We start from the raw sequence: 10,227 nt of genomic DNA on the forward strand, positions 1-10,227 counted from the left end.
ACACACACAAAAAAAAATAAAAAAATAAAAAATAAATAAATAAATAAGAAAGTAAGATGGAGCTAAAACTCTGAACAAGATGTAAAATGTGAGGGAATAATAAAGCCAGGTATGCATGTTGACGTTTAAAAATTAAAGAATAGAGAAATAATATATAATTTTCAAGCTAGTATAAGCAAGCAGTGGATGCCAGAAAAGAGAAAGTAAAAAGTATAGAGAAAGCAAGGTAAATATCTTTAAATAGCATCGTAAAAATAACCCAGATATATCAATGATCACAATAAATGTAAATGGAGTAAATGCATCAGTTAAATTCTGGGATTATTATAATGGATAAATGAACAAAACTCAGTACACGCTGTTCACAGTATTAAATATCAGCCAAAGAAAAAGTAGCTGGGTCAATAACAAAGTGAATTTTGAGGTATTTCAGGAGGGTTGAAACACTCTTCAAGCAGACTTGCTATGTTAATTTAGATGAAGTTTTTTCCAGAAAATTTGTGAATATATTAAAATCTCTGTCATTTGGGACAATGTGGCAGAAGAAATGACATCATAGAAACTAATGATGATAGAATATTTTAAGGTCAATGTTCAGTCAGTGAAAGGGTGACATTAAGATTCGGGTGTCCTAAATTCACAGTCTAACTGGGGCACTTTCTAACTGGGTGACTTTGATGCATTACCTCTTTAAGGGCTTCCCTGGTGGCTCAGCGGTAGAGAACCCCCCTGCCAATGCAGGAGACACGGGTTCGATCCCTGGGTCAGGAAGATCCCCTAGAGAAGGTAATGGTGACCCATTCCAGTATTCTTGCTTGGGAAATCTCATGGATAGAGGAGCCTGGGGGGAGGGGGGCTACAATCCATGGGGTCACAAAAGAGTTGAACACGACTTAGCAACTAAACAACAATCATTATTACCTCTTTAAACCTTAGTTTGTTCTGTAAGTGGAGCCAATAATAACATTGCAGGTTGCTGAGGAAGATCAAAAGAAATCACGGCCACAGAAGCACTGGGAATCTCTGAGAGTCACAGACATTATATTGTAAGTTATCCAACTGTGTCATTGTGAGTACTATGCTGTGTATTGTCCAAATGCAAATTGAGAGAAGTTGATAGTGCAATTGACATGTAACCCAATTAATTTTTTAAAAATAATTTGGACCATCATCTCCACTGAAGTTGTTTGCTTGCCATTAATTCTCGTAGGAAGGCGGTGTGGGTAATGGAAAGTACGTAGGTTTTTAGAATAAACTTCACCAAGGTTCGAATCTTAGCCTACTATGTGGTGATGGTCAAGCAGTTCATCTCTCCGAGGCCCATTATATCAGTACTCCCCCCGCCTTGCACAGTTGTTATGAGGAATGGCGATTATGAATGCTGCACTCCTAACAAGTAAAGCACAGACCACGTACATAGTAGGTAGGACCATAAATAGTCCTGATCATATTAGCAAACAAATATCCCCGTGTGCCTTCAGAACCAATAGTTTTTAAACTTTTTTTTTAGTTTTCTGAAAACACTATTCTTTGATATATTAATACAATCGTCCCATAAGAAATGTATCTGTATAAGCAAAATGTGTGTGCTCAGTCGTGCCCAACTCTTTGCAACCGCATGGACAGTAGCCGGCCGGGCTTCTCTGTCCATGGAATTTCTCAGGCAAGAATACTGGAGTAGGTCTCCATTTCCTCCTCCAGGAGATCTTCTGGACCCAGGGGTCGAACACACCTAGCTCCTGCGTTGGCAGGTGGATTCTTTACCACTAGGGCCACCTGGGAAGCCCCTATAACCAAAATATCTGTCAATAAAAACTTTCCCTTCTCCAAACATGTCAATATCAACCGTGTCTTTCTTTCCCTACTATGCAAAGTTTTTTTCACTTAGTTAAAAAAAAAAACAAGAAACTAATTTTACATTTCATTGTTTAAAAAGTAAGAGCCTTGTATTTTTAAGCAGTTGGCTATTTGAACCGATTTTATTTTGCAGAATTCACATGAAAAGCTTCTGCATTATTGCCGATAAAGTGTATAATGATCTCAGTGAGGCTTTTCTATATTAAAAAATGAAATAATTAAAACATTTGACAAAAAGTAGTAACCCTCACCACTTTCTCACAGCCCAATCTGTGCTCAATGCTGTTTCTTAACAGCAATCAAAAACCCATGTCCCTAAATTAGTTACTGAGACCAGAGGACAGTATGAGAACTGGCAATTCTAATAATGTCACAAATAATAATAATAACCATGCTCTTCAGCTGACTAGTAAAGTAATGGGGAAAGAGGGTGGGAAGAAAGAACGAGCACAGGCCACTGAAAGCCTTCTGAATACGGGGTCAGGACTGAAGCGATGCACTGTGTTATGTGGGAAGCAGCGTGTGTCACCTCCCCTTCCATTGGCTGTTTATCCAACATCAATACAACACTTTAGGAGCCAAATTACTAAACAAGCTGCCAATTAGGCTTGCAGTCAGCTGGATAGATTAGCAGCTAAGAGAGGCCGATACAAGATTTTCATCTCTTGAGCCAATTACGCAAGTGAATTACTATCCACAATACTCTTTGGAAGATTTGAGGGGAAAGGACCGACTCAGCTGTAATAGATATAAGAGATCCAGAATAAAGGGGGCTGGAGCGGGAGCTTGCAGCAGAGTTAGCAGGCTATGTATTGCTAAAATTGCCCGAGCAGGAGGAGAGCCTCCCAGGAAAGGACTTAAAGGATTTAGCACCGCCAGGAGCAAAAGAAAAGGAAATTATGGTTGTCGGATGCTGTGCTGAGACGGAGTTGTTCCACTCCCATGTCTTAATCTCATAAAAGAAGGATGAGAGACCAACAGTAGATCTCACACCAGAGTCATTTTCCATGAAAAATGAAGTATCTGTTTGTTCTTTTTTAAAGTTATATAGAATAGCCATTGTTTTTTGTTTGTTTCAGAAATCTTTTGCTGTGGGGAAAGATTTAGCATTTAAGAAATCAAGTGGTCTTTTTTTTTAACATGATAATAATGCTTAATTTTAATTAAGAGAAATAAACCAGCATTAAAAAGATAGAATGAATTATTTTCTTCCTGTATAAAAACTAAGCATGAACTTACGGTTACCAAAAGAGGAAAGGAATGGGGGAGGGATAAAATAGGAGTTTGGGATGAGCAGATTTTGATTTTCAGTCAAGCTGCTATGTATAAAATAGATAACAAAGCCCTACTGTATAGCACAGGAACTATATTCAGTATCTTGTGATAAACCGTAATTGAAAAGAATGTAAAAAAGAATGCAAATATACTATATATGTATGTATAACTGAATCACTTTGCTATATGCCAGAAACTAACACAACATTGTAAATCAACTATACATCAATTTAAAATATAAATAAAAAAGCAGGGTGGAGTCGAGTGGCCACTACTGAGCCACCACACTTGAAATGCCAACATTTTAAAACTACAGTCATGAATCAGTTACTTGCTGTTCATTTCAGAACTCAAAACTAACCTGCAGTTTTTGCAGAGATGGTTTAAATTGACTTTGTATTTTCTCTTAAATATTTAAGTTTAAACTTGAACCTTTGCAATCTCTTGTATCAAAAATATAACAGATGTGTAGCCTGAAGCTTCTTTAGACCTCTGATCTGACTTTAGCTTATCAATGGATTAAATTAATTTTTGGTGATCACAGAAAAATTAGGGATATAAGACAAAATGCTAGTACGCCATGTAACCCAACACGCCTGAGAAGTAGCTGTTCAGAAAAAAATTCGATGCCTTGTTGTTGTCATTATCATAATTTTAAAGTAAAAACTTAAAAGAAAAACCTTAATTGTCTTTTTGTTATTAAACAAGTTTTAACAAAAGGCTTCTCTTTGTTTTGTTTCTTTGGTAATTAAGAAGCCCATTTTTATATTTTATATGTTTATGTATTTTTTTGTATAATTAGATAAATATATAAAATCTCTGTGTATTTTTATTTTGCGTTTGTCAAGCAGTAAATATGAGTCCAGAGTTTTCCTTTGGTGCCAATCTTTGGCCATTCAAGCTGCTGGCAATTGAAGGGTTTTTGTCTGTTACATGTTAAGATACTTGCTTCAGTGAGCTAAAAACCAATCTGACAAGTCCAAAACCGACTCATTATTGTGGTAATCCAGTTCTCACTCCCTGTAATGAAGTTAGCAATGACAGCAATGTATTCTGTTCTCAGTCTGAAGATGCTCTGAAGATTAAGAATATCAAAATGTTCAGTAAAGGTCTTGCAAAAATCCACTGATTACTCTATAGTTCATTATAAAACTCACCAGTTTTAGTTATAAATTATCAGTTTCAGTTATATAGCTCATCTCTATCACTTTGCAATTCCCTTCTGTAAGTTAGAATCCTAAAGAACAACCCACTCACTATTCTCCAGAAAACCAGATACAAATTACCAGATTAAATATACTGTTAGTTCAACTCTGACATGTCTTTTGTTACCAGAGACTTCCCAAGTGGCTCAGTGGTAAAGAATCCACCTGCCAATACTGGAGACTCAGAAGACACGGGCTCAATCCCTGGGTTGGGAAGATCCCCTGCAGGAGGAAATGGCAACCTCTGTAAAGAATCTGCCTGCAATGCAGGAGACCTGGGTTCCATCCTTAGGTTGGGAAGATCCCCTGGGGAAGGGAAAGGATACCCACTCCAGTATTCTGGCCTGGAGAATTCCATGAACTGTATAGTCCATGGGGTCACAAAAAGTCAGACACAACTGAGCAACTTTCACTTTCCAGTATTCTTTCCTGGAAAATCCCATGGACAGCGGAACCTGGCAGGCTACAGTCCATCAGGTCACAAAGAGTTGCATGTGACTTAGCAACTGAGCAGCACATATACAGAGAATGGAATGAAATACGTAGGTAGAGTTTTAAAGAACAATAATAAATTGGTCACTACTGTAGCCACTAACCGTATCAAGAAACAGAACACTATACACTGCGGTCCCATAGGTAATATTTTTGTTATTGTTATTGGTGCTTAGAAGGATCCTTATATACAGTCTTAGAGAAAGAGGAGGACGAAGAATCCCAATTTGGGGGGTAGAGGTGGGGTAGAAGGTGCTGTTAGAAACCCAAATCAGGAAAAAGATGGACGATGATGGGAAAGGGATGGAAAGGGATGAGGGCACAGGAGAGACAGCTGACTCTCAAGCCTTTGACAGCAGTGAGTGATGTCAGCACCTGCACATTTCAACTCTCAGACTATCTCGGAAAACACAGCCCTCATTTCAAAACAAACATGCTGGACCCAGGACGGAGCTCGGATGCCACAGGCATCCTGCAGACCTTCAGAAAGTGGGCCATCTTCATCCCTGGAACCCTAGGGATGGAATTATGGGCAAACACTATAGCCCAGAATTCTATAACAGACTTTCGAGGAAGCCCCAATATAGGAGATGGTACTGAATATGTTCTCCCTAAAACCAAGATGGTTTTAAGCTGTTGTTTAATCCCTAAGTCATGTCCAACACTATTGCGACCCCGCAGACTGTAGCCCTCCAGGCACCTCTGTCCATGGAATTTTCCAGGCAAGAAAACGGGCAGGTTGCCATTTCCTTCTGCAGGGGATCTTCCCGACCCAGGGATCAAACCCGCGTCTTCTGCATTAGCAGGCGGGTTCTTTACCACTGAGCCACCAGGGAGTCCATACTTCCACCCCTTTTCTTCCTACACAGTCTGTAACATCAGCTCGCTTGATGATCACTCCCTTATTTATCAAGGAAGAATAACCACAAGAAATGGTCTGGTAATTTGAGTTTTGATTGCTTTGTATTATGCCTGTTTTACAGATCAGAAAACAGAAACCCAAAGAGGTTAAATAACTTAAAGAGCTGAAACTAACCACGGTCTTTTTTCCATTGAGCCTTCTACTACAGCAAGCTCTTTATCCAAAGATGAATAAAGAACCCTCTGCAGTACTTTGTTGAAAGGAAAACTTCGAAGAATGTGGTTTTCTTAGCCTAAGAAGGCCTTCATCTGTGTTCATACTAACATGGGATTTTGTTTTGTTTTTGTCATTTTCTAATTCCAGGATTTGTAGGAGAAAACGCCCAGCCAATCCTAGAAAACAACATTGGGAACCGAATGCTCCAGAATATGGGCTGGACCCCTGGGACAGGCCTCGGACGAGATGGCAAGGGGATCGCTGAGCCGATTCCAGCCCTGCAGAGGCCGAAAGGATTAGGACTTGGGTTTCCTCTACCAAAAAGCACCCCTGCAACCACTGCCTCCAATTCAGGAAAATCCGCCTAAAGAGGAAAAGCAGAGGCGCTGTTTAACAAGTTTTATTCGCTCGCTATAGCCCATTGTTCTAAAATGACAGCATAGCTTCTGTGGTTGAAGCTGAAACCTAACATCAAAGCCTCAGACTTGTCCCTCTAGCTTCCTAGCTGCTACAGTTCTGCCAGAGTGATAGAAATGGGATTTCATCACAGTCCATGGTGCTAAAGTAAAAACCTTCACCTTTTAAAATTTTTCAGTGACTCGCATTCTAGGTGTAAAGAACAGCTCGTTTCTCTTATTTATTTTGATCTTGTGTTGTCAGTAATTTCTCATGTTTTAGCTTGATTCATTCCTGTGTGCGCTTGATGCCCCAGTGACCGAGCACGCCTACGTGTTTCTAAAATAGGATTGGCCGGAAAGGGTTGTATTTCACCTCATCCCTGTCTGTCCTAACAGAAAACACCTGTCATCACATCAGTGAAGTCCTAAGCACATCTTTTTTTTTTGACAGCCTGGCCAATTTCGTATTCCTTGAATTTGACTTTTTTGTTAGGATTCCTCAACAGGGTGACACCCATTCATCTTCTATCCTTGGATACTGTAGCCTGAAGTTCACAGCTGACAAACAGCAATTAATGTTGCCCTCTGACATGTCGACAAAAATAAACCTCATCATTGTGATCACCACAGTGCCCTCAACATGACTTTACTGCAGATCTTATCAATTTTACCTCATTTAGAACATAAAATAATTACGGAAAGAAAAATGTATTTTTTAAATTCACCATGACTGAGTTGTAAACTCTATTAATAATCTAGACTTCCTTCTACCTCTTTGTTCCCAAAGGTTGATATTTTTTTTAAGATCAACTCAACTGTAGTAAACTGATTTTAACCATCGGAGTAAGTTAGAATATCGACTCCATTTATTTTAAGATTTTTAATGGCTCTCCCAAGAATTCAGATGTCTGGGCAAAGATCCAGCCCATTTACAAGGAGTACAACAACAAAAAAAAATGAACGGTACTGTTTGCCCTTTCTAACACCTAAGCAGTTACTTTAAAACGAAGCAAAACAAGTCATTTGTATTATGTGCCTAGTATTGTTACATCTGAATCCTCTGCTTCATAATGTCCAAGATTCTGAATTGCTCTTAGTTTAGATGTTGTTCATTAGTAAGAACTAATAATGATATTCTCTTTTGTAATGACCTTTATTGGTTGAGTGAAGGCCAAGATAACACATGTGAATCAACCCTCTAATGTTTTTTAAGCTTTGTTTTTTTAGGGCGGTTTTAGATTCACAGCAGAATCAAGGGAAAGGTACAGCGATTTCTGAAGTATCCCATCCCCGCACACATGCATAGCTTCCCCCATTATGTACATCCTCCCCCCAGAGTGCTATATTTGTTACAGCTGTCGAGCTGTAACATTGACACATCAAAATCACCCAAACTCCACAGTTTATATTACAGTCCACTCTTGGTGTCGAACATTCTATGGGCTTGGACTAATGTATAATGACATGTCTGCACCATTGTAGGATCACACAGAGTAATTTTACTGTGATAAAATTCCTCTTGGCTCCTGTCTAACAGGCTTTTGGGAATTTGACAGTCGCCAAGAGTCTTTCACAGTGGGGAGAGGAGGTTTGTGCGTGTAATAGACCTGTCCCACGTGGTCCTCAAAAGAAAATACTGCTCGTTGGGGAGAGGAAGTTCAGCGTGCTATTTGAAAGGCTTACTGGTTTGCCAACTTACAGGTTCCTTTTAAGAATTATCTTCTTAAAACAGGGTTATCATGGTAAGAGGACAAGTTGGTTAGGGAACCATAGGCTACCAGGTGAGTTGCTTTTCTTATGCCCTTCTTAGCCTACCAGGTGAGCATTCTTATTGAATAAAGTAACTTGTTTGATGCTTTCCTAAATGTATGTTACTTGAATATTCGCCATTTTAAAAAAATAAATATTTTTTATTGAATACTCATTCTATCTACATAAAGTGCAAAAAGCTGGGGGAGATTGTCTATATTTCGGTTTGAAACTTCTTTATGGTAGCGTATAGCACTCTAAGGCCTGTTCATAAGTTTGTTTTAATCCCACTGCCTGAAGATCTTTTAAAATCCTAGAATTTTGAAAAGCCAAATTTGGAGCCACAGGTAAAACACTATGAGGTTTTTGTGAGACTGACTGATCCCAAATTCCCATGGACTTGACCATTCTTTTTCACTTCACCATGGTCTATCTCTCACAGTGAGGAAGAGCAGACCTTACATGAGCTGGCACGTGAGACTCCTTAGCTATATGTTGCAGCTTTATAAATATTTTTTCTTGTTCTCCTGGACAGGCATCAATCTGCTGAAGAAACTTTCTAAGATATCACTGAACTCAGGTGTTCTCCAACTCCACCTCCCAAAATAATTCATCTTTATATTTTCTCTTAATAGAAGAAAGGTCTCAATATTGACATCTTGAGCCCTGTCTGTGACTCACAGAAGATTTCAAACATGTCTTATTCTATAGGAGTGTTTACGGAATACATGAATCAATACTCAAAGCAGAGAAGTGGTGACTTCCCAAGCGTTCCCCCTGCTCTCACACAGACTTCCCTTCACCTTTCAGTGAAATTTAAGAATGATCATTGCACACCTGAAGTTCTCCTCGGACCTGCACTTAATCAGAGAACACAATTGAAAAGTGGAATTTTTAATGTACATCAAATATCTTTAAGATAGGAAATTCACTAATTTACGTTTATTGTAAAGTTAATTTTTACCAGTTCCTATGCCTATTCATCCAAAAGAATTCATGTTTTAGAATGTATCAATCATATCTCCATAAAAAGTAAGATTTTTCTCTTGTCCTTCGTAAAGCCAACACTTCTATAGAATCTAAGCCTCGTATCAGATTAATTGCTTGTACTAAAACTTTTAGAGAATGCATAAGTCTCGTCCATACTATCTAAATTATCTATTCCCCAGCAAGTAGCCGAGAGACTGAGTGTGGCTACATTAGCAATTCAACATTTTGGCTTTATATTCTTGTTATACTTGATATTAACCAGATTGTGTATTGGTGTCATTTACTTCCTCCCTTCCTTCTTTCTCCCCAAATACAATTTTTAAGGCAGTGTTACCCCTCTCAAATTTGTTTGCTTTTATTTTTTAATTACATGGTCTCCTTTAAAAGAAAATCCACTGTTAACTAACATTTACCAGTTAATTGGTATCAGCATTTGAAAACAGACTTTATAACTCATACTGTTGCTATCAAAGAGAAGTTAAGACAGTAGGGTTAAAGATATGCCTAATGTATACATATAGGTATGTTTACATGGCATGACTGTGCAATTTACAGACATGATTGCAAAATAATTGCATTTTATTAATATTTTAGCATTGTGAATTGATATTCTTGCAGTTAATTGAACTGACAGTTGCTTCTCTTCAATATGTTTTCATTTTGAGCAGATATTTCATGAAAGAGAAAAATCACTGCTGACATGCTTTTTAAAACCATTTCCTCCTATACTCTGTTTTTCTTTTTTTTAAAAAATGGTATTGTAAAATGAAGTTGTTTAGCAAAGAATATTTTGGATTTTTTTTTCTTTTAGTAGAAAGATATAATAATAGTACAACAAAGAATGAAAGAATAAACATTATGTTTAAGAATGTTATTTATAAGCAGTCATTGTCTTTGTGCTTTAAATGTTTCCCTCTTTAAATAATAAAAAATAAAGTTGAAAGGACTTTTTTTTTTTAATTACTGAAAGTCACTCAGTTGTGTCTGACTCTTTGCAACCCCATGGACTATACAGTCCATGGAATTCTCCAGGCCAGAATACTGGAGTTGGTAACCATTCTCTTCTTCTGGGGATCTTCCAAGCCCAGGGATTGAACCCAGGTCTCCTGCATTGCAGGCAGATTCCTTACCAGCTGAGCCACCAGGGAAGCCCAAGAATACTGGAATGGATAGCCTATCCCTT

General features: G+C 38.2%; 1 protein-coding gene across 6 annotated transcripts in view; it reads left to right on the forward strand.

Annotated features, from left to right (window-relative positions):
• GPATCH2 (G patch domain containing 2) overlaps window positions 1–10,000 on the forward strand; it is a 199,086-nt gene extending 189,086 nt beyond the window's left edge. For 4 of the 6 annotated variants that reach the window (XM_010853278.1, XM_010853283.1, XM_010853280.1 and 1 more), the window contains one exon: window positions 6,055–10,000. In XM_010853278.1, coding sequence (XP_010851580.1) covers window positions 6,055–6,275 — 221 coding nt within the window. In that variant the 3' untranslated portion in view covers window positions 6,276–10,000. Of the gene's footprint in view, window positions 1–936; window positions 1,634–6,054 lie in introns of those variants that run through there. The other 2 variants (XM_010853282.1, XM_010853284.1) reach the window with 2 other exon arrangements.
• Window positions 10,001–10,227: the final 227 nt, after the last annotated feature.

The sequence above is a fragment of the Bison bison genome, unplaced genomic scaffold, assembly GCF_000754665.1.
Source record: "Bison bison bison isolate TAMUID 2011002044 unplaced genomic scaffold, Bison_UMD1.0 scf7180017864325, whole genome shotgun sequence".
NCBI lineage: Eukaryota > Metazoa > Chordata > Mammalia > Artiodactyla > Bovidae > Bison > Bison bison.